Here is a 25,669-nt window from a genome sequence, read left to right on the forward strand (position 1 = left end):
GTGCTTCTGTCACATTTTCACTCGCTCATTGCTTCAGCAATTTAGGGTTAGGAAACGCTGTAAATGCCGGAAAGCAAAAACTGACTGGCCAGCAGCCTGAACCCACCGGACACGTGACTCCTCCCCTCAGTAGTAGAATTGTAAACACGACGGGAGAGTGACGTACTGCCAGAAAGTAAGATGGCCGCCCGCGCGGCCTCCTCCCGCATCACGTGACGCTGGCTCCTCCCACATTCCCCTTCATTCAAGGCTTAGCTCCCGCAAGGACGTCAAGTATGATGTCCCCACTATAAACCCCGGGGATACCGAGAGAGGCGGAGAGGGGACTGCGGAGACGGGCTGCGCGCTGCTCAGCGAGTGCGGCCGGTAGTCGGGGACAAGTGTGGAGAGCGCCCCCTCCAGCACAGCCCGGGACCCCAGCACGGACATGGCGGCGCCGCTCGCACAGTTTGACGAGGACTGGCAGGACTTCTACGAGTTCCGTCCTCCGTCCTCTTCTCCCGGGACGAAGAACCGCCGGGACAAGGTGAACTCCAACTCCCCCGGGCCGTCCCCCGCAGCGGAGCCCCCCGAGGGCGGCCTGACCTCCCTGGAGGACCTGACAGAGCTGGACAACAACTTCTCGGTGGACATCATGGGGGGCTTCAAGTCCATGGAGGATCTGGTGAACGACTTCGACGAGAAGCTGACGGTGTGCTTCCGAAACTACAGCACGGACACCGGACACATCGCCCCGGTGCTGCCCATCACCGAGGAGGGCGTCATGAAGGAGGACGAGTGAGTGTGCCCGGGGCACGGGGGGCATCCGGGCTGCCAGCCAGCAAAACTCCCTGTACATGGGGATACAGTGGTTATAGACAGGGGGGGTAGTGGTGGACAGGGGGGCTAGTGGTGGAGGCTAGTGGTGGACAGGGGGGCTAGTGGTGGAGGCTAGTGGTGGACAGGGGGGCTAGTGGTGGAGGCTAGTGGTGGACAGGGGGGGTAGTGGTGGAGGCTAGTGGTGGACAGGGGGGGTAGTGGTGGAGGCTAGTGGTGGACAGGGGGGCTAGTGGTGGAGGCTAGTGGTGGACAGGGGGGCTAGTGGTGGAGGCTAGTGGTGGACAGGGGGGCTAGTGGTGGAGGCTAGTGGTGGACAGGGGGGCTAGTGGTGGAGGCTAGTGGTGGACAGGGGGGCTAGTGGTGGAGGCTAGTGGTGGACAGGGGGGCTAGTGGTGGAGGCTAGTGGTGGACAGGGGGGCTAGTGGTGGAGGCTAGTGGTGGACAGGGGGGCTAGTGGTGGAGGCTAGTGGTGGACAGGGGGGCTAGTGGTGGAGGCTAGTGGTGGACAGGGGGGCTAGTGGTGGAGGCTAGTGGTGGACAGGGGGGCTAGTGGTGGAGGCTAGTGGTGGACAGGGGGGCTAGTGGTGGAGGCTAGTGGTGGACAGGGGGGCTAGTGGTGGAGGCTAGTGGTGGACAGGGGGGCTAGTGGTGGAGGCTAGTGGTGGACAGGGGGGCTAGTGGTGGAGGCTAGTGGTGGACAGGGGGGCTAGTGGTGGAGGCTAGTGGTGGAGGCTTGTGGTAGACGGGGGGCTAGTGGTAGTGATGCACGGGACTAGTGATAGAGGATGTTGATATACAGGACGACTAGTGATAGATGATAGTGAAAGATGAAGTTGATATATAGGAAGAATTGTGATAGTGATACACAGGAGGACTAGTGATAGATAATGGTAACATACAGGACAACTAGAGATAGAGGATGGTGATACACAGGAGGACTAGTGATATACAGGAAGAATAGTGATACATGATAGGGATATACAGGAGGACTAATGATAGATGATAGTGATATATAGGAAGAATTATGATACTGATATACAGGAGGACTAGTGATAGATGATGGTGATGCACGGGAGGGACTAGTGATGGAGGATGGTGATGCACGGGAGGGACTAGTGATGGAGGATGGTGATGCACGGGAGGGACTAGTGATGGAGGGAGGGTGATGCACGGGAGGGACTAGTGATGGAGGGAGGGTGATGCACGGGAGGGACTAGTGATGGAGGGAGGGTGATGCACGGGAGGGACTAGTGATGGAGGGAGGGTGATGCACGGGAGGGACTAGTGATGGAGGGAGGGTGATGCACGGGAGGGACTAGTGATGGAGGGAGGGTGATGCACGGGAGGGACTAGTGATGGAGGGAGGGTGATGCACGGGAGGGACTAGTGATGGAGGGAGGGTGATGCACGGGAGGGACTAGTGATGGAGGGAGGGTGATGCACGGGAGGGACTAGTGATGGAGGGAGGGTGATGCACGGGAGGGACTAGTGATGGAGGGAGGGTGATGCACGGGAGGGACTAGTGATGGAGGGAGGGTGATGCACGGGAGGGACTAGTGATGGAGGGAGGGTGATGCACGGGAGGGACTAGTGATGGAGGGAGGGTGATGCACGGGAGGGACTAGTGATGGAGGGAGGGTGATGCACGGGAGGGACTAGTGATGGAGGGAGGGTGATGCACGGGAGGGACTAGTGATGGAGGGAGGGTGATGCACGGGAGGGACTAGTGATGGAGGGAGGGTGATGCACGGGAGGGACTAGTGATGGAGGGAGGGTGATGCACGGGAGGGACTAGTGATGGAGGGAGGGTGATGCACGGGAGGGACTAGTGATGGAGGGAGGGTGATGCACGGGAGGGACTAGTGATGGAGGGAGGGTGATGCACGGGAGGGACTAGTGATGGAGGGAGGGTGATGCACGGGAGGGACTAGTGATGGAGGGAGGGTGATGCACGGGAGGGACTAGTGATGGAGGGAGGGTGATGCACGGGAGGGACTAGTGATGGAGGGACGGTGATGGAGGGAGGGTGATGCACGGGAGGGACTAGTGATGGAGGGAGGGTGATGCACGGGAGGGACTAGTGATGGAGGGACTAGTGATGGAGGGAGGGTGATGCACGGGAGGGACTAGTGATGGAGGGAGGGTGATGCACGGGAGGGACTAGTGATGGAGGGACTAGTGATGGAGGGACTAGTGATGGAGGGACTAGTGATGGAGGGAGGGTGATGCACGGGAGGGACTAGTGATGGAGGGACTAGTGATGGAGGGAGGGTGATGCACGGGAGGGACTAGTGATGGAGGGACTAGTGATGGAGGGAGGGTGATGCACGGGAGGGACTAGTGATGGAGGGAGGGTGATGCACGGGAGGGACTAGTGATGGAGGGAGGGTGATGCACGGGAGGGACTAGTGATGGAGGGAGGGTGATGCACGGGAGGGACTAGTGATGGAGGGAGGGTGATGCACGGGCGGGACTAGTGATGGAGGGAGGGTGATGCACGGGCGGGACTAGTGATGGAGGGAGGGTGATGCACGGGCGGGACTAGTGATGGAGGGAGGGTGATGCACGGGCGGGACTAGTGATGGAGGGAGGGTGATGCACGGGCGGGACTAGTGATGGAGGGAGGGTGATGCACGGGAGGGACTAGTGATGGAGGGAGGGTGATGCACGGGCGGGACTAGTGATGGAGGGAGGGTGATGCACGGGCGGGACTAGTGATAGCTAATATAAAGGAAGAATAGTGACAGGGGAAGAGGATACGCTGGAGGACTAGTGATTAGTGATAAATCATGATATATTGAAGTAATAGTGACTAGGAATAGTGATAATTCCTAGTGTTGGGGCTCACTCAGATGTATGGGGCCTGCATAGTATATGCATTGATTTACATTTGGTCATTCAGACAGTCTATATTTTTGGTGCAGCATGTCTTCTTATGGTTATGCAGGTATAATGTTCCATGCATATGTATTACGCACGTGAATAATGCATGCGTCCTATACAGCCCTAATACACCCCTGTGATGAGCCCTCATGCACATATTTTTCACTGTCCTTAATGACGCGTACAGCACTTCGCTGTCTGCTTACAGGGGGTCTGTTCGTTTCCGGTACATTTGGAGTTTAGATTGGTGTAGTTGTCTGTGCTCCAAATATAAGGGGGGCAAATGGACACCAAAGTGGTGTGTGTTCCACTAACAACTGTGAAGTGAATGGTTCCATCACAACGCTGTTTTGAGCGCCTCTAACAGAACCAAATTGGCAAAAGCAGTTGTAGTAACAATGTAGCATGTTTGATAGACATTACCAACTCGCTACATTGTTACTACAACTGCTTATGTGACAAGAGTGAAGGCTCAAAAGGGCCTTTATTGTCACATTTGCTAGTAACAAGCCAACATGCCTGTTTACGCCACACAGAGAAACCATCTCTAGCGCTTCTTGCCCATCGTGCGTTCGCTGCCCACTTGTCATTTTACACAATGATCTTCCCATGTAAAAGGCTCTTAAGGGTTGTCTGGGTAGCCGACATGCTGGCTTCAATAGGACAGCGTGTTTTAAGATAAAGTGAGATATACTTACCCCTCTGATGCTGACAGGATCCAGCACTGCAGTCCCAGTGATTGTTTTTGACAAATGATATCACAGGAAATCCGGTGATCCCTGTGGCCAATGAGAGGCTACAACTTCACCACGCGTTCTCTTTTAGCTTCGGCTTTCAAGTCCTGAGGGCCATAATGCTAGGAGTTTGGGAATGTGATGATGAAGCCTTTCATTGGCCACAGTGGTCACCTCATTTCCTGTGACGTCGTCTGTCAATAATCACTGGGACCACAGGGGGCTGCAGAGCTGGATGCCAGAATCAGTGGAGCTGGTAAGTATCTCTGTCTATTATTTTAATAAAGGCAGCCCTATTGAAGCGGGGGTATCCGGTAACCAGACAACCCTCCTAACACTTGCTTTTGGGGGTTCAGTCAAAGGTCACTGCAGGTCTTCTGAACCCATAAGTAGACACCTTATTAGACTTGTGACATATCACTATATTCCCTACAACACTCAGTTTGGGTCAGGAGTCATGCAGTCAGGCTGGGAGTTACCTTTATATTATGGGCGCAAAAACGCAGCCAAATACGGGGATGTGTTCACACCCAGAGTGAAACCCGCTACAGAAGGAATACAGCTTAGGCCGGTTGCACATCTGTGTCGGAGCCTCCAGCCGATGGTTCTGTCGCAGATGCGGCTGAAGATACCAGAAGAACAAACACTTTTTCTTCCGTCCAGCATGGCGGCAAGTGGGCGGCCCCCATTATATTCAGTGGGCTATGTCCAGCGCTGTTCAGTTCCGTCTAGAGATGGAATCGGTCAGCCTCAGGGATTCCTCTCTTCTGCTCCCCGAACGGAGCAGGAAAGCCAAATCCGTGCCGCAGATATAGCGCCCTTTAATCAGCACTGCATTTTAATGAACTTGTGCTTCTGTATTAGTTAATGTGATAATTAGCCAAAGTACAAACGACTTTATTCACCTTTGTGGTGAAAACTACATCTAAAGTGCTGTCAATTAGGGGCCTGTCTTACTTTTTTAACTTGCTGCCTGTTGTCACACGTAGTCCATTTCTGATAATGGACAACAAAATGTACTATAGGAATTGGTTGTAGGGGGATGGGGCATCTTTGCTTGCTGCTGTCTCATGCTGCCCATAGAAGTCTATGGAGGTAGAAGAGGGAGGCAGCTGCTGGAGAGAGACAGACTTGCACAGGGACATGGCTGCAGCTTCTAGGCTTAGTAAGTGTTTTATCTCACCGTAGTGTTGGCATCACGTCTACACAACTCAGTATTGGTGTATAGTGTCTTCGGTGATGCTGTCACTTCTAAAGGGTGTGCTATGGAGAGGGAGGATAGAAGATTCTCTGCTCCCATATGTATGCAGCTAATCTCCACCCGCCAGCTGAGGGAGCCTCTACTTAGTTTGGGCTTATTCGTCATCTGGGTGGTCCTTTTGGTGTTTGCCAGCTATCTCTGACAAGCTTCCCTGTGTGAGCATATATACAGAGATGGGTATCAATCACTGATAGGACCACCTAGATGACTACTGCCCCCAGTATAACCTATCAGCAGACTGGACCACGTAGATGACTACTGCCCCCAGTATAACCTGCTATCGGCAGACTGGACCACCTAGATGACTACTGCCCCCAGTATAACCTGCTATCGGCAGACTGGACCACCTAGATGACTACTGCCCCCAGTATAACCTGCTATCGGCAGACTGGACCACCTAGATGACTACTGCCCCCAGTATAACCTGCTATCGGCAGACTGGACCACCTAGATGACTACTGCCCCCAGTATAACCTGCTATCGGCAGACTGGACCACCTAGATGACTACTGCCCCCAGTATAACCTGCTATCGGCAGACTGGACCACCTAGATGACTACTGCCCCCAGTATAACCTGCTATCGGCAGACTGGACCACCTAGATGACTACTGCCCCCAGTATAACCTGCTATCGGCAGACTGGACCACCTAGATGACTACTGCCCCCAGTATAACCTGCTATCGGCAGACTGGACCACCTAGATGACTACTGCCCCCAGTATAACCTGCTATCGGCAGACTGGACCACCTAGATGACTACTGCCCCCAGTATAACCTGCTATCGGCAGACTGGACTGCATTTTCAATATGATGTATTCCCATTAAAAAGAATTTGTCACCTCTCCTGACACATCTGGTTCAGCATATATTTGTATTTCCCATGTAATAACAATTCTGGAACATCTTTTCTTAGAACTACAGTGTTTCCCCCAAAATAAGATCCTGTCTTGTTTCTTTTTGCACCAGAAGAGGCACTAGGTCTTATGTTTTAGGGGGGATGCCTTATTTTACTTACCTAGCAGGCTCGGTCCAGGTCCCTCCCACTGCATGTCCGGCGCTTCCTGCAGTCTTCAGCTGATCATACAACATCACTTCCCGGTTACGGGATTCATAAGTCGTGCCTCTAGAAGCGGTGGCTGTAATTATTTCTTCAACTGCTCAGCTAATCACTGCAGTGCTGGATAAGCCAATCACAGCCATCGCATTGGTTCATCCAGCGCTGCAGTGATTGGCTGAGCAGCAGACGAACAACCAATCAACAGCCATCACGTTGTGGAGGCGGGATTTGTGAATTGGCTCAACGGAGTCTCTGCATCTCTGGCCGCGGCTTCTCATCGTTCCACAGCAGACATTGCTATTGCCGCCAGAGATGCAGAGACTCCGTTGAGCCAATTCATAAATCCCGCCTCCACATCGCAATGCCTGTGATTGGCTGAACAGTGGACGAAGAACCATTCAGTGCAGCACTGGATGAACCAATACGATGGCGTTGATTGGCTTGTCCAGTGCTGTAGTGAATGGTCCACATTCGCTGCTCAGCCAATCACAGCCATCGCATCCTGGAAGTGGGATTTATGAATCCCGTAACCAGAAAGTGGTGATGTACGAGCTCTTGGGACTGCGGGAACTTTGCTAGCTCTGGAGAACAGCAGAGTGGGGGGGGGGGGGGGGGGGGGGGCAAAACCGCACCTGCTAGGTAATGTATTCCCTCTTGTTTTAATGTAGTGTAACTAGGGCTTATTTTTGGGACATGGCTTATATTCAGGGGGTCCTATTTTTGGGGGAAACATGGTATTATACTGTTCCTCTTTTGTTCCTTCTGGAATATATAAAGTGACAACTGCATTTTACAATTTAAACTCACTACCCTCATCCACAAAGCTCTCCACAGCACCTCGGCGCCATACATTGCTTCCCTCATCTCAATTCACCACCCAGCCCGCGCCCTCCATTCGCTAATAAAAAAAAAATCTGACTGAGTGCCCCTTTAATTCGAACCTCTCATTCCCGCCTTCCAAGACTTCTCTAGAGCAGCACCTGTCCTCTGGAGCGCGCTACCAAAAGCTATCCGGGCAATCACTGACACACTAAACTTCAGGCGTGCTCTAAAAACGCACCTCTTCAGGGAGGCGTACCATATCCCCTCAATCAAACCCCTTTTTACTCCCGCCTGATAACATACTCCCTGTCCTACAGACTGCAGTTCCTGCTAGCCGTAATCAACCGGCATCTGAAGTTACATCGATTCAGCCACTATACGGCCTGACCATTGTCTATGCGTATAGAATCCCTCCCTCTCAACCTCACCATACCGGACACATCTCCAGCCCCTTTACCTTCTGTATCACCCCATTATTTCTAGTATGTAAGCTTGTTGGATCAGGCCCCTCACCACTACTGTTTCAGTCAGTTGATTACCACACGTAACCATGGTTTTGTTTTTATTTCCCCTGTCTTGTAAGCAGCGGAATATGTTGGCGCTATATAAATAAAGATTCTTACCATTCCCCTTGCCAATGGGTTGTGTCTCTACATAGTCTGACATTGTCCAATTAGCGCTGGCCATATTCACACGGGGAGTTGTGCCCAAGGGAATTGGGTGCAGTTTGCTCCTGATAGGGTGAAGAATGGAAGGTCCTAGCACCGTTATTATTGCTTTAGTGCCTGGTCTGTAGGGTTAGTTTTCCTATTAGGCTTACTTTATGTAAGCCTAATAGGAAAATAAACCCTCACCCTAACCCTCCAGACCAGACACTAAAGCAATAGGCATGCAGCAGTGCTCCCTGTGCTCCCTTAGTGGTCCGTGGCGGCAGTTTGTTGCAGCCACTGTTGCAGCTTTCTGCTCTGTTCAGTCCAGCTAATGCCGGTCAGTCACTGTTAAGCAGCACTGTCACTGTGCCTGAGCTAACGGTGCCACCGCCGCTAACACTGTTCTCTCTGTCCTCCTCCCTTCGGGGTTCGAACTGAACTCCGCTTCCAGCCTCTCTGCACTGCACTGATCTGCCGGCGCTCCATGCCTCGGGGCTGTTCTCAGGCGCCTGTGCCACTGTCAGCACCGCTGCTCCCAGCCTCAGAATGGCAGTGCCTGCTGTGCTCCAGTGCCGCGACTCCCTGCATCGCCGCTGTCCCCTACCAGGTCAGAACGGCACCTGGGGCATTAAGCACACCTCCAGCCAATCAGAAGCTGGGAGCATGAAAAACTATTTTGACAGCTGTATTATGTCGCTAACCCTTACTTCCGGTGGTGACATAATACACCAGTACCGCACAATGCAGCAACTTCTTTCACACAGATCGGTCCGTTCGAAGGATGTGTGACTAGTTTCAGGTTATTATGGGGCCGTGTGCGAATATACGGTCATCTGAATGCGCTCTAAGATGACCCTCTATTGGCAAAGACAATGTTAACTTCTGGTTATCAATTAATTCATACATTTCCAGGAGAAATAACGGTGGAACCCCACTATGCAGGATTGTAGGGGGGGGGGAAACCACCTGGAATTGTCATTTAATGGCTGATACAAGTATTTACTAAAACAGATCTGTCTGTAGAGCTGATGAATCAGGTTTAGAGCAAATCTGCAACTGAGGGCTCATGCCCACTACTGCATTTGTACCGCAGCGGAATTCCACAGCTATTGGGTTTTATTGAGCCATCCAATGCCGACATGCAGAATTTTACAGCGGATTTACGCAAGCGGTAAAAAAAATGTGTCATGTTCTATTTTCTGTGGATTTGCGATGCGGGAGGCCTCCATTAAAATAGTATTAATGGAGACTGTGGGAAAATGCCCGTTCTTCCGCAATCACCAGCGGGCACGTTTTGTTTACCACCGCAGAACTCCCGCGGCATAAATCTGCGGGCATATCCTGCAATGGTCATGAGCCCTAAGGCCCATCGTGTTATGACAGGTGCGATGAAAAAGAATAGTAATTGACACAAAATCTTGTTACTTTATATCCAGTGGAGTCATGAACCCAGCACTGCCCCTACCCCCTTACCAGTGCTCTCTGCCGATGTACTGCTGGCAGTCAGTAATTGAGGGGGACAGGGATCTACAGGGCTCATGGGTGTAACACGACTACTTCTCTTGTACAGCCCACCTTGCAGCAGCCCGTTGTGAAACAACTTGCAGTCTTTGCCGCGCCGTTCTATCCACCTTACATGTACGGTCGCACAGACCGTCTGTAGTGAGCAATTGGCTAACTATTGTTGTGACACCTAAGAGCTAGTAATCAAAGTATTCCAGTGAAGGCCCTATTAGTAGTTGTGATGTCCTAAAAATCCGACCGGCCGCGCACGCTTCCCTCCCTCGTTGGTGCAGTGCTGCTTTTCATATCCGTACTGCAGAAGCCGGTCGCTGACAGCACTGCTTGCTGCTCTCATTGATTATTCCTCTTCTGTGATACTTATATCGCTACTGAATTGCAATGCTGGGTATTGCGGTCATATTGATTTTGCCCGTGGGAGATGCATGACCTCTTCATGGCTTACATGGCACAGCGGGGCACCTTCTAGTGAGAGCGGCTCTCCTGTAAATAACATCATACATTCTCTTAATGCAAATCATTTGATTAATCCACTTCTTTCAGAAAACATTGCTAGAAAGCGGAATGCATTTGCATCTGATGCTCCTTGCAATAAAATGCAGATAGCAGAATACACTTATTCTAGTTTTTCCCCTGCTTCTGGCATAAACACAGAATACACTAGAAGTGCCTTGTAGGGCTGGGGGCCTTGCCCATCAGAGAAGCTTTAACCTTTGGGAGAACTGTAGGAAACCTCTTTTAACCCCTTAGTGATGGCCAATACACCTTTTTACTGACCTCGCTGATGAGCTTTAACCTGCACATACATCCTTTTTAAGGCGGTGGTTTAACAGACTACTGACAGCCAGGCTCCTGCTCTGTCAGATGTGGGAAAACCTTAGATCCTGACAGTTTAACCCTTTACATATCACAGTCAAGCAACTGCAGCATATGACAGGAGGAGGGGGATCCTTCTGTCACCCATTGGCCCCCTGCAGTGTGATTGAAAGGTACCAATGGGATCCCATGGTGGCTGGAAGCCTGATAAAGGCCTCCGTGTCTGTCATGTAACTCAGCCTATTGGACCTTACCTCCGGCAGAGACTAATAGGCTGCTGTCATAGGCTTATTAGAATGCACTACAGAGGTAATACTGTGTATTATCTCGACGACTGAACTACTGCTTCTTCAAGTCCCCTTGAGGGACTGAAAAATGTCATAAAGTTTAATTTTAAAGGAAAACCAGTTACAAAAAAATATATGCAATAAAAAGCAATCCATAGGTCATATGTACCGATAAAAACTACAACTCGCAAAAAACAAGAGCTCACAGAGCTACACCGTCGGAAGACTAAAAATGTTTTTGTTTGTTTTAAGAAAAAGTAAAAAAATAAATCTCTCTACACTTGGTATCGCAGTAATTGTGTTGGTCAGGTAAGGAAGTTATCAGTTATTTTTACGGAATGGAGAACCCCGTAAAAACCTCAAACAATGGAGTAATAAATCTTATACAATCTATTGTGTACCCCAGAGTGGGGCCATTAAAAATACTACTTTTACCCCCAAAAAACAAGGCCACAAATAGCTATGGCAACGAGTTATGGCTGTTACAATGCAATAATGACTATTGCTTGGTCCTTGAACCAAAAAATAGGCTCCTCTCTACCCCTTAGCATTTTAAGGGGGAATTCCGCATGGTCATCAAATGTGTTCTTTCAAAAAAATGCAACAATGAGCTGCAGATCTGTGAAAGTTACCCCAAAACCTGATATGAAAGCCCCCATGCGAACACATGCGAGATAAGCAGTTGGGTGATTTGGTCCCAACTTTAAAGTCGTTTTACGTTACTTAAAAAACACAAATGTATACTAACCTTCCCCAGCGCTCTGAACCCAGAAGAAGTCACCAGGCAGTCATCTGATGCACATTGTGCACATGACCATTCAGCCAATCACAGGATTCAGTGGCCATGGAAGAATCACCGCTGAAGTATACTCCATATACTGTCCTCTTCCTCCCGCCAGGTCAGTACACTGAAAGTCCACACCGGTTCCACCAGGTATAAACGTAGCCCAACCGTGTCTACTCCGCTTACAGGAAACCAGCATAGTGCTAAACTGTGAAAGCTGTGAGAAAATTGAGTTGTTTTTTGTTTTTGTTTTTTATCTTGCTAATTGAAGCCTCTGTATAAAATTGTGGTCATGGTTGATCAGGTCAAAGGTTTACTGCAGTCTGCCAGGCATCAGGTTACGTCTTTGAACTTTGATCCATAGAGTGACCACAGTGTATTTTATTACGGCTGCTGTCGTATTGGCAGCAGAGGGTTCCGTTTTCCTGCTCCATTCAGGGGTCAGGAAAGGGGAATCCCCTGGCCTAACGGATCCGTCTTATGACGGAACCAAACAGCGCCAAACACACCCCATTGACTATAATGGAGTCCGTTCTGTTTCCGCTCAGCTGACTGGCATTTTACCAGAAGAGAAAATGCTATATGCAGCACTATTTCTTCCTTTTTTGTGGAGGATCTGCTATGGAACCTCTGAATGGAGAATTTAGCACAGATGTGAACCCGGCCTACTTCTGTAAAAGTCTCTCCTGCTATCCTCCCTCTACTGAGCTGAAGCAGGTAAGGGGGTGATTCCCATTGTTGGTGGGAGCGAGCATGGAGATCCCTATTGGTGGCATCAGATGCTGCCTAGGAAGTCTTACTTAGTTATTCTTTTCTATCAGAAACCTCCTAGCCTCCTCATCAGGTGGGTCATGTGATTTCATTCTGACCAGCTGAAATTGATTGGCTTTATGTTCCTCCCAGTTAGCATAATTCCTATATGATGGACTGTACCACACAAACTCCTATCACATTACTGCTGATCAGAAGAGGTAAGTTCAGTATCCTGATTGTATATTTATGGTTTGTAGTTTATTTAGGGGAGTATAGAAGGTAATGATGATTAGCATCCTCTCAGCAGGCAGAGATGGTACAGGCTCTAGCTGGTCATGTGATGTTGGCACAGAATTATGAAAGGGAAATCAGGTAGGATCCAGTGCTGCAGCCTTGCTGTGGTCCCGATGTTTGTTATGACAGCTGAAGTCAGTCATGTGATCGCTTCAGCCAATCAGAGGCTACATTGTCACCTTCCCAAACTCCTTGCATCATGGCACTCAGGATATGAGCACTGATACCAGGAGAATGAGCTTTGACACTGTAGCCTGTGATTGGCTCTCAGAATGTCAGAAATTACCCCTCCCCCCCCCCCCCCCCCCCCACACACACATATATAGTCACAGCAACAAAAGGCTTTTTTATTTTTTTTTCACATGAAAGTGTACTGTATCCGTCAATTAAAATTTCAATTTTTATTATTGATTCAATTTTATATAAACAACCTAAGTGCATTCTATTATGTCCCAAACTATAATATTTAGATGAGCAAGCAAAGTAACCGCCCCGAAAAGGGTGACCACACACACACACACACACACACACACACACACACACACACACACACACACACACACACACACACACACACACACACACACACACACACACACACACACACACACACACACACACACAGGAAGCTGACTTGCCTCTCCTTATTTTTCCCTTATAAAAAGTAGGGATAGGATAAGAGAAGGGAGAGAGGTATTTAGATGCTTCAGTCAGTAAAAAAAGGGACCTGATCCCAAAAAATAATAATAAATTCAAAAAATATTAATAGAAAATACCACCACCAAAATGAAAAAATTAAAAACAAAATATATTTGACGTCAAACAAAAAACGAGCTTTGAAGATCAGAGGCTGCAGCGATCACCTGACTTCGGCTGACATCAGCTGTCCCAACAAACGGCAGGGCTGCAGCACCAGATTCTGGCAGAGGAGAGGTAAGTACTCCATTTGTTTTACTACAGTCAGCCCTATAGAAAGGATGCTTTCCGGCAACCGCTTTAATTGATATAACTTTTTTTGTCTTTGTTCTATTCGATAGCGCCTTAGTAAGCTAAAGGAGCTTTATGCTTGTGAGGTGGTCGCACACAGAGGAGGAGGCCTTATTAAGATTCTGCAAATGTTTGTGAACCCAGGCAGGTCCGGGTAAAATGTGACGGTATCTTAGGACATGCCATCTGATTATGACTCTGTCTCCTGGACAGCATGTTGGCACTTTAGCTTATCACCCAGTAACGGTGCTGTTTGCTGCATTCTGGCTGCAGCTACTTGCTTGCCAGGATTTTGCTGAGTGTCATCTGTTGGCTCGTTACAATGTAACGGTTTCCTTGCAGTGCAGACTTCAGCACATTTACAATGATGATATCCAGCCATGGCGCTGCCCCCAGCTCTGCTGAGATCTAAAGATACTTCACCACAATGACTTTACACTGATGCCAATTAGGCCTGGCATATTTCTATCCGCAGTAATGCTATAGACTTCTTCGTAATACCATTATGTTGATGTTTGGGCAGGCAGGAAATGTATGTTGTACTTTTAGCGAAATACAAGTATGCGACGCATAGAAAAGTGACAGCAGAAAGGACCACGCGGTCCATCTAGTCTGCCCTATTATTTTTCTTTTCTCTTACATTACCTGTATTTTTCCCAAGCGTGCTTAAATAAACGATCACAAACTTTTTTTAATACAACTTGTACTTATATGATGGCCAAGTGTGATAACTAGCAAAATTGCAATACACTTTATTTACCTTAATTGACGTTTTTCTGCTGAAAAACAACAAATGCGCTCCTCCTAACTTACCGTCCACTGCCTGTTGTCAAGTGATGTCAGCTCTGTTAGGCTGGTATCTGGGGCCTGTACTAGGCAATGATGCGGCTACCCTAAAGCCTACCTGAAATGTCAATTGCAGATGGGTCAGACTGCTTCCATAGACTTCAAAGAAAGCCGTTCGTGCGGAGCCCACGCAAAAATAGAACATGCTTCGAAGTATTTATTTTTCTTAACATGCTTTGAACAGTATTTGCTGTGGATTCTCCGTGCGGGCGCCGACCACGGATTCCATAGCAGATATCCGGCCTTGCTGAAGACAGAGAACAGGAAGTGTAGGAGAGGAATGAGTCCTCTTGCTCATTGAAGTCTATGAGAAGAGGTGAAGGGAGAGCCACTCACAGAAACAGGGTGTTGGAGCTAATAGTGATTTGATTTGCTGCTGTTTATTCACATTTCTACTACTGTAAGCTGTCCGACGTGATATGTCTGTTAGACTACTTTCCCATCTGCGGGGATGAGGGTGGTGGTTCTGTATTCCTGCTCCACTCGGGAAGTAGGAACGGGGAATTGGCTGACTGTCCGCTGACAGCACCGCAAATACACAGGGGTCGGAGCAGAGACTTCCATTCCGACCCCTGTGTAATTGTGGCACTGTCAGCGGGCGCAGAATCCGTTCATCGGTCGGGTCCCGAGCGACGGACCCCAGCCGATCAACTATTGATGACCTATCCTGAGGATATTGATATCATCAATGGTATTCTCCCTGGAAACCCCCTTTAAGTGCCTCCTTGGCAGCTCCGTGTGCCTTCACAGAATTGTGTGCTTGGTCTTGACCAGGCTACGTTTCTGGCGTAAACTAGACATAAATCTGTCGGTATGGGGCGGCCAAGGTCCCTCCCGAAGGGGCCAGTGCAGAAGGCTGATCAATCACAACATTTTCTGACTGTTATGAGGGCACTTTAAGCCTTCTTGGATGTTCCCCTCTGTGCTCAGATTTGGAGAAAGTAAGAGGCAGAAAAGACAATACTGACATACAAACGCTGCTGTCATCTGCGGAGAACAATGGCTCCGTACTGCCGTCACTGGAATTACAGTGGGCTTGACCCGAAAAGGGAAATGTTAAATGCAGGGCAGGGTTGGATTATGTTAGTTCTGCGCTGCAGCTATTTCGTGTTGTAATCACGCTGTTTTCTTCTTATTTTAGGATCTGGAACGCTTTAACGGACAACTACGGAAACGTAATGCCTGTGGACTGGAAGACGTCTCACACCAGAGCCTTGCACTTGCCAACACTTAACCTTCTGGAAAAAGCGGTGGGTACTTTATAGATAATGGGCATGTTGACTGGCATTGAGTTTCATGTGTGGGGTAATTAATGGCTCTGACTGGGAAGTATATCTTCTGGTTCTCACGGGTGATTTATGGATGTTCATATATTATGGGAATGGTGTGGCAGAGCATTGTTGTACCTGCGGCTCTTACCATGGTTTGTATCCAGATAGACAAGGGCACACTTGCACAATTAAAGTTAATGCACCCAAATCATTTGTTGTAGGGATTTTTGAAAGATGTATTTCCAACACGGCACGGGGTGGGGAGCGGCATTGGAAAGGCGAATGTATAACGTTACGTCTCCTAAAATCTTCTTCTTTTTTTGTTTTCTAAATATTTAGGAACTTTTTTTAAACCAGTGATGAGCATATTTTGTGCCTTAAAGGGGTTGTCCCGCGCCGAAACGGGTTTTCTTTTTTAAACCCCCCCCCCCCCCCCCCCCCCCGATGCAGGGGTTAAAAAAACAAACAGCACAGCGCTTACCTGAATCCCGGCGGTCCGGCGTCTTCATACTCACCTGCTGAAGATGGCCGCCGGGGTCTGCTCCCTCCGTGGACCGCAGCTCTTCTGTGCGGTCCATTGCCGATTCCAGCCTCCTGATTGGCTGGAATCGGCACGTGACGGGGCGGAGCTACACGGAGCCGGCATTCTGCACGAGCGGCCCCATTGAAGACAGCAGAAGACCCGGACTGCGCAAGTGCGGCTAATTTGGCCATCGGAGGCCGAAAATTAGTCGGCACCATGGAGACGAGGACGCCAGCAACGGAGCAGTTAAGTATAAAACTTTTGATAACTTCTGTATGGCTCATAATTAATGCACAATGTACATTACAAAGTGCATTATTATGGCCATACAGAAGTGTATAGACCCACTTGCTGCCGCGGGACAACCCCTTTAAGGACCAAGTCATTCTCATCATCCCATTGCAAGAGCCAGAACTCATTCACATAGCCTTATGAGAGCTTGTTGTGTTTTTTTTTTTTTTTTTTGTTTGTTTACTTTTGTGACGAGTTGTATATTTTAATAGCAGCACTCCGGGGTACATAGAATGCATTGTATAACTTTATTACCTCTTTTGGGGTGGGGGGGAGGGGGAGATGGAAAACCGTGCAGAAATTCCACCATTATTTTAGGGTTTTGTTTTTACCGCGTTCACCATTTGGTAAAATAACACCATAACTTAACTGATCGGCACGATTACTGCGACACCAAATTTACAGAGATTTTTCAAAGATTTTTTTTTTTGTCTTACTAATTTTGCACAATAAAAACCATGTATTTATAGAAAACCAATTCAGTCTGCATCCCCACTTTCTAATATCCAGAATTTTTTATTTTTTTGTCAGTGTAGCTCTGTGAGGGTTTGTTTTTGCTGGAAGAGTTGTAGTTTCTATTGCTACCAGTTTGAGATATATGTGTCACTTTTGGATTGTGTTTTAGTGCAGTTTTTGGAAAAAACCAACAATTCCGGCATTATTTTTTTAAACTATTTTTACAGCATTCACAAGCTATGTACTAAAAATAATGCATTTAGTCCCTGAAGGGGATTTGAAGAAGCAATGGTTCGATCGCTAGAGTAGTACACTGCATTACTTATGTAGTCCATTCTACTTAAGCCTATGACAGCAGCCTATTGGACTGAGTTACATGAGAGACATGGAGGCCTTTTCAGGCTTCAGGGTGCCATGGGAACCTATTGGGACTTTGCAATCTCATTGCAGGGTTCCGATGGATGACAGAAGGATCTCCCACCCCTGTCATCTGCTTACATACTGCAGATGCTATTGATTGGGGCATGTAGGGTCGTTAAACTCCCAGCATCTGAGGTTTCTCCACTACTGTCTGTTAGAGCAGGAGCCTGGCTGTCAGTAGTCAGCTAAGTCACTGCCTTAAATAAATGTATATGCAGGTTTAAAGACTGTTAGTGAGGTCAGTAAAAAGGTGTATTGCGGTCTCTAACGGGTTAAGATCTTCTTTTAACATTATAATGTCTGTATCATACTTTAGACTCCAAAACAGACCAACACTGAAGCATGTGTGCCAGGTCTTATAGAACAGGCTTAGTGGGCAGGAAATAACTTATCTTGTCAGTATTTTAGCTAGAACTTGAGCTAACTGCAAATAAAGCAGTAAATGTTCAGTCCGCTTTATCGCAGATCTGTTTCTTCTGACGAGCGTGATTAAGTCATCTATTCCATGCAAAGACCAAATAACTGACTTATGATGTGGACGTCATAGGATTACCCGCTTTGCTGCGGCTCTACCCTAACGAATTAGATGACAGAAACCTTTGATCGCCACGTTTTAACCCTTGTACGCTGCGGTCGGTTGTGGCTTACAAGAACCGAGCAAGAGTGCGACCCTTATGTGATCACATTACAGGGAATTCCTGAGATGTCATTAGTACCCGTACAGATTATGGACAGGCAGGGCTGAGTTCAAGAAAATGTTTCAAATATATGCCACAAGGCACTTCACAATAAGTTCATGGAGTAATTAACCAGAGCCAGCATGGGTTTCTAACAATCAAGTCATGCCAGACTAATCTAATTTCCTTCTATGACAGAATCACTGACTGGGTTGATCAGGGAAATGCAGTACATGTAGTATATCTTGACTTTAGTGAAGCATTTGACAAAGTATCTCATAGCATACCTATTGAAAAGATGACCAAATATAGGATTGACAAGGCAACTGTTAGGTGGATTTCACAACTGGCTGAGTGATTGTACTCAGTGGTCATAAATGGCTGCACATCCAAGTGGAAGAATGTATCAAGTGGGGAACCACAAGGCTCTGTCCTGGGCCAGGTGGTGGTCGTCATTTTTATAAATGATCTGGAGGAGGGAATTGAGGGAAACTGATCAAATTTGCTGACGATACAAAGCTAGGAGGGATAGCTAACATTGGGGAAAAAAGAGAGAGAGAGGATTCGAAAAGATCTAGAAAAGCTTGACCAGTGAGCAGCAACTACCAGAATAGTATTAAAACAAGGAGAAGTGCAAAGTCCTACATCTTGGCAAGAAAAATGAAAAAAGCACATACAGAATGGGAGGAATTGGGCTAAGCAGCAACACATGTGAAAAAGACTTGGGTATACTAATAGATCATAGACTGAACATGAATCAACATTGTGATGCAGCAGCCAAAAAGGCAAACACAATTCTGGGATGCATTAAGAGAAGCATAGAGTCTAGATCACGTGAGGTCATTATCCCCTCTACTCTTCCTTAGGCTGCTTTCAAAGTGCCTTGAAAATCGTCAAGATTTGTTCTATTCAAGATGCACAATGGGGTTTTGAATGGGGTAATATACATGAGTGTTTGGGGTTTTTTATTTTTATTTTTTTTGTTCCCCGTATCACATCAAGGTACAGGGGAAAAAATGCAGCATGTACCATCTTCAGGAATTCCCACAAAGCGTATCACCCTTTTTTTTTAAAATGAGATAGGAAAACTCTTGGCATGGAGTGCGATGGGAGGTTTCTCATTGTTTGCAATGGGAAACTCTTGCTGATCCTCTGATGCGACTTAAAGTGTGAATAAAATCCATTGATTTCAGTAAGTCTATTCACAAATTCCTGTCTTACATGTGTAGTTTGGTCATGTGAAAACATATTCTGTATTGCTTACCGAAATCAGTCATGGAAGTAAATGGGCTAGCATACGTACGCAGTGAATACTTGGGAAACATGCGTGTTCACTGCGTAGTTATGCGGGAAATGGAGCTGAACTCCCACCCTACTTGGTGGAGGGCTGTCACTGGTATAGAAGGGGCACTAGTGCTGAACAATAAGGGGGCACGGTGGCTGGCATTGTGATGTGGTAGCTCTCATGCATTGCTGTTTGTACCATATCAACGGACTATAGGCTACATATTGTAGAAATAGAATACTCCAGCTACTCCCAATCTTCCCAATGGTTAAAAGATGGACACTGCAGAATAGTGAGGGCTGGCAATCTAGATCACACATGTCAAACACAAGGCCTGCAGTCTGAATCTGGCCGGTCATCTCATTTTATGTGGCCTGCTGACCGTGCGGCACACTAACGTGCATTCCACAGCCTACAGCTCCTGACCATTGGCGGCAGCAGCCGACCTCTTTCTCCTGGAGTCTGTGTGCCATTCTGTACGCAGGGCAGACACTTTTGGGGTGAAGGGAGGTCACAGACTTTGCAACAGTCGCTGCTGTCAGACGGGAGCTGCAGGCTGCATGAGTGGAATGCCTGTAGGGATGCTGCCCGGCCAAAGGCCAATAGGGAGGGGGTCACTATTACTGTTGGGGCCACTGTGGGGGGTACTATTTCTACTGGGGCCACTATGGGCGGCACTATTACTGTCCAGTCTGACAATTACAATTGGCCCTTTGCATACAACCATAGGGCTGATGTGGCCCTTGGTAAAAATGAATTTGACACCCCTGATGAAGAGGATGCAGGCGGGTAGAGGATTTTCAAAGCCTGTTTTATTCTGAAGCGCCACAGCTGTTATCTGGGCTATTATGAAAAGGGGTAGAGGGTTCTTTTTGGCTCTTTTATGCTTCTGGTTATGGATGAGTCTCATAGTCTGATAAATGCACTGCATGTGTAGAATATATTTCTGTATGGTTTGGGAGAGTTTTTGTCAGTGCCCCACCCCCTATAAAAAAGAATATATATATTTTTTTTCATATGTGCGAATACAAATGTTCATAGACTTCCTGCTTTCCTGTGACTGCATTCATCCTAATTGGCGCATAGCATACGGATCTCACATACGAATGCAGCCTTCATCTTCACACCATGATGATATGATTTGAAGATTGATTTAATGAAGCTTCAGAGACTAGAACAGTGTGACCTTTGAAAGGAACCCATCCGTGGAAATGAAGTAACACATTTCCTGGCCTGTCCTTAGGCCCCGAGATGACGACTTCTCCGTTAGTACAGCTGTGCTCTCGCTGAGGTCAGGGTTATCAAACGCCCCCCACCACAATATGAAAAGGATGGTTGGGGGGAGATGTGTGGCCGGTGGCGTCACCGAAAGAAGATTTATCCTTTCTGTTCTCCGTAGCATTTCATTCCTCACTGGTGGGGGAACTCTAACACGAGAAAAGGGTTAGGATGGGCTTTCATGCTGACATTCTGAGGCAAGCTTTAAGAAATGCTCAGATTGTTGCAGAAATGTCTGTGACTAATAGAGACAAGATGAAATCGATGTGCGACACGTAGAACATGATCATTTAACTACATGAAAGCTATGGCTTTATTTTTAATGGTTTTTTTTATATTTTTGGTAGGTTTTTATGAGAAGACTCTATAAACTTGCTTAGAATCAGACCCTAAAAGGACATATGGATGGCCCCCCTTTAGGACCATGCTTTTATGATCCAGGAAGGAAAGCTGTTCTTTAAAAAGTTGCGCCCGGTGCGTTTGAACGGACTCCTACTTAAGAAGCTGTCATCCAAATTTGCCTTAAACTCTTTGAATGACAAGTAACATTGTCTTCATTCAGCCTAACATACTATGTCCATCTAGTTCAGTCTGTTTCAACCCCCCAACCCCTTGTTGATCCAGAGGAATGCAAAAAAATGCAATGAGGCAGAAACCAATTTAGCCCATTTGGGGAGAAAAATTCCTTCCCGACTCCATAATGGCAGTCAGAATAATCGCTGTATCAACATTTGAGTTCCTACCTACCGTGTTTCCCCGAAAACAGGTCCTACCCCGATAGTCAAACCTACCGGGTTTTTGGGGGAGGCTTGAAATATAAGGCCTCCTCCGAAAATAAGACCTAGCTATCATGCCCCCCTCAAAACAAAAAATGAATGCTCACCTGGTCCGCGGCGCCCCGCGGCAAACTGCTGAGTCCTCCCCGTCTGCTATCTCAGCTTTTGCTGGTGACGGGGCTTTGAATACCCCACCTGCAGACAATCACAGCCGGCGCTTGATGAGCCAGTCACAGCTATTCAGTGAATGACCATCATTGGCTGTGAGTGGCTCATCGAGCGCCAGCGGCCAATCACAGCACTTGCTGTGAGCCGAGGAGGATGCAGTTTACTGCAGCCCTGCGGAAGACAATCGAGAGGCATAGGGTCGCTGTGGACTAGGTGAATATAACGCGCCCCCCCCCCCCCCTGAAAATAAGACACTGTGCCCCTTTTGGGGCAAACATTAATAGAAGACAGTGTCTTATTTTCGGGGAACCGCGGTAGCTCTAAGACCTCAATCAACAACCCCACTGGGTATTTAATGTCTATATCCTGTAATATCGCGCTAAAAAAAGCCATCTAGTCCCCTCTTAAACTCCTCTTTGGATTTTGCCATCACCACGTCCTCAGACAGAAAGATCCACAGTCCCACTGCCCTTACAGTAGAAACCCCTTTTATGTTGGTGATGAAACCTGCTTTCACCTAGACATAGAGGATGCCATCTTGTGATGTCCACATTGAACTGTCATCCTACCACTCATCTAACTCCTTTTTTTGATTAGCTACAATATGGCTTCCAGCTCCTACAATCCCATGGCTTTCAGTGCTACCGTATATACCGGCGTATAAGACGACTTTTGAACCCCGAAAAATCTGCTCTGCAGTCGGGGGTCGTCTTATGCGCCGGTAATACAAAAAAAAAAAAAAGTGTAAAAAAAAAAATTTTTATTACTCACCTCCCACGGCGTTCTGTCGCGCTCCGGCAGGATGTCGCTCGCTCCGGCAGGCTGTCGCTCGCTCCTCGTCCCCGCCGCAGCATAGCTTTCTGAATGCGGGGCTTGAAATCCCCGCTTCCAGAAAGCTAATACACACGCCGGCAGCCATGACAGCATTGAATGGCTGTGATTGGCTAAAGCACACGTGGCTTCAGCCAATCACACTATTCAATGACATCATTGAATGGCTGTGATTGGCTGAAGGCGCACGTGTTAGCAATCACACCCATTCAATGATGTCATTGAATAGTGTGATTGGCTGAAGCCACGTGTGCTTTAGCCAATCACAGCCATTCAATGATGTCATGGCTGCCGGCGTGTGTATTAGCTTTCTGGAAGCGGGGATTTCAAGCCCCACATTCAGAAAGCTATGCTGCGGCGGGGACGAGGAGCGAGCGACATCCTGCCGGAGCGCGACAGAACGCCGTGGGAGGTGAGTAATAAATTTTTTTTTTTTTTCTCCACTGAATACCGGCGTATAAGGTGACAGTTGGGGGGGTCGTCTTATACGCCCCGTCGCCTTATACGCCGGTATATACGGTACTTTTATGCTGATCCTCAAATTCGCCTCCATGACACGGATGTCACCTCTGTATACGCAGAATCCCAGTTTAACTATTGGCTATATCCTTCTCTTCTACTCTTGTAAAACTCGACATGGGGAAAATTTTGAGTTTGTCCTCCTTTCCCCATCCCGCTCACTCTCCCGGCAGAGCTGTCTATGCTTTCCTTAGTCTCACAAATGTGCTGCCGTGAAATAACCTTTGATTCCACCCACTTTTTCAAACTGCTTAAAGCAAGCCTTCGCCACCTCCTGTTGTCTTCACCTCAAAAATATTTCTGGAGTTTGATCCTTTATCAAAATCAAGTTCCCATCCTGTCTTTCCTCAATAACTACAACATCCTTTGTCTGTGCTTCAATGACTACTAATATATGGTTAGAGCAGCCATTGTACCATTTTTCTGATTTTTACATCTCTAGGGGCGGATTCATACAGACGTATTTGCGAGTGCATTATGAAGAGAATAGAACCCACTGATGTCAATAGGTTCCTACACATTTTCTGTATTTGCACTCATGAAAAAAATTAGGACTTGACTTTCATTTTTGTATGAATTAGCGCACCAAAGGTCCACGTAGAATTCTATTGGAGGTGCGCAAATGTGCGTGAAACGCTGTGCAATTCTGTGGGAAAAAAGAACACATCTGACCTCATTAGACTAAATAGCCATTGAAATTGCAGCTTGTCGCATGCACAAAGAAACATGCCCTGCATACGCAAAAAGTGCATTGGAATGTACACCTTTGCATATATGCTCGTTTGAAGCCACCCTACATCCCTTTTTATAGAGTAGAATGCTGCAGTGGCCAACATGGCAACAAAAGATTGTATATGTCCATATGGGACATATCTATCTCTAGTTTCCATTATTGGACATTCACAGAATCATAGAATGGTAGAGTTGGAAGGGACCTTCAGAGTCATCTGGTCCAACCCCCTGCTCAGTGCAAGATTCACTAAATCATCCCAGACAGATATTTGTCCAGCCTTTGTTTGAACTCTTCCATTGAAGGTGAACTCACCACCTCCCATGGCAACCTGTTCCACTCATTGATCACCCTTACTGTCAAAGTTTTTTTTCTAAGGGTGCCTACCCACTAGCGTTTTTTTTTTTTTTCAGCTGCGAATTCGCTGCTTTTTTTTTTTTTCGCAATTGTCAATGGGACTTTCTAATGTTAAAAACACAACACAACTTGCATTTTTTGGTGCGTTGCGTTTTTAACATTAGAAAGTACCATTGACAATTGAGGAAAAAAACGCAACAAATTCGCAGCAGAAAAAAACGCTAGTGGGTAGGCACTCTTATATCTAATTTGTGTCTCTTCCCTTTCAGTTTCGTCCCATTGTTTCTAGTCTTTCCTTGTACAAATGAGAATAGGGCTGATCCCTCTGCACTGTGACAGCCCTCCAGATATTTGTAGACCACTATTAAGTCTCCTCTCAGCCTTCTTTTCTTTGCAAGCTAAACATTCTCAGGTTCTTTAACTGTTCTTCATAGGACATGATTTGCAGACCGCTCACCATCTTGCTAAATCTTCTCTGAGCGTGCTCTAGTTTGTCTATGTCTTTTTTTAAAGTGGGATGCCCAGAACTGGACACAGTATTCCAGATGAGGTCTGACTAAGGAAGAGTAGAGGGGGATAATTACCTCACGTGATCTAGACTCGATGCTTCTCTTAATACATCCCAGAATTGTGTTTGCCTTTTTGGCAACTGCATCACACTGTTGACTCATGTTCAGTCTATGATCTATTAGTATACCAAAGTCTTTTTCACATGTGCTGCTGCTCGGCTTAATTCCTCCCATTCTGTGTGTGCTTTTTTTCATTTTTTTTGCCCAGATGTAGGACTTTGCATTTCTCCTTGTTTAATACCATTCTGTTAGTTGCTGCCCACTGTGCAAGCTTTTCTAGATCTTTTTGAATACTCTTCCTCTCTTCCCTAGTGTTAGCTATTCCTCCTAGCTTTGTGTCATCAGCAAATTTGATCAGTTTCCCATCAATTCCCTCCTCCAGATCATTTATAAAGATATTGAACAACACTGGGCCCAGGAAAGAGTCTTGTGGTTCCCCACTTGATACATTCTTCCACTTGGATGTGTAACCATTTATAACCACTTTTTGAGTACGATCACTCAGCCAGTTGTGAATCCACCTAACAGTTGCCTTGTCAATCCCATATTTGGTCATTTTTTTTCAATAAGTATGGTATGAGATACTTTGTCAAATGCTTCACTAAAGTCAAGAAAACCTATGTCCACCGCATTTTCCTGATCCACCCAGTCAGTGATACTATCATAGAAGGAAATTAGATTCGTCTGGCATGACTTTTGTTACAAACCCATGCTGGCTCTGGTTAATTACTCCATTTTCATTCAAGTACTTGCATACATGCAGTTTTATAATTTGTTCAAAGATCTTTCCTAGAGATGAGCGAACGTACTCGGATAAGCACTACTCGTCCGAGTAATGTGCTTTATCCGAGTACCTCTCTGCTCGTCCTGAAAGATTCGGGGGGGAGCTGCAGGGGAGAGCGGGGAGGAACGGAGGGGAGATCTTTCTCTCCCGCCCGCTCTGCCCCGCTCCCCGCTGCGACTCACCTGTCAGCAGCGGAGCGCCCCGAATCTTTCAAGACGAGT

At 47.3% G+C, this 25,669-nt stretch overlaps 1 protein-coding gene across 1 annotated transcript in view; it reads left to right on the plus strand.

Moving 5' to 3' along the window:
- Positions 1 to 243: 243 nt before the first annotated feature.
- FEZ2 (fasciculation and elongation protein zeta 2) overlaps positions 244 to 25,669 on the plus strand; it is a 67,031-nt gene continuing 41,605 nt past the window's right edge. The window contains exons 1-2 of the mRNA XM_066595842.1: positions 244 to 777; positions 15,655 to 15,763. Coding sequence (XP_066451939.1) covers positions 428 to 777; positions 15,655 to 15,763 — 459 coding nt within the window. The 5' untranslated portion in view covers positions 244 to 427. The remainder of the gene's footprint in view (positions 778 to 15,654; positions 15,764 to 25,669) is intronic.

This window comes from Eleutherodactylus coqui, chromosome 3 (assembly GCF_035609145.1).
Source record: "Eleutherodactylus coqui strain aEleCoq1 chromosome 3, aEleCoq1.hap1, whole genome shotgun sequence".
NCBI lineage: Eukaryota > Metazoa > Chordata > Amphibia > Anura > Eleutherodactylidae > Eleutherodactylus > Eleutherodactylus coqui.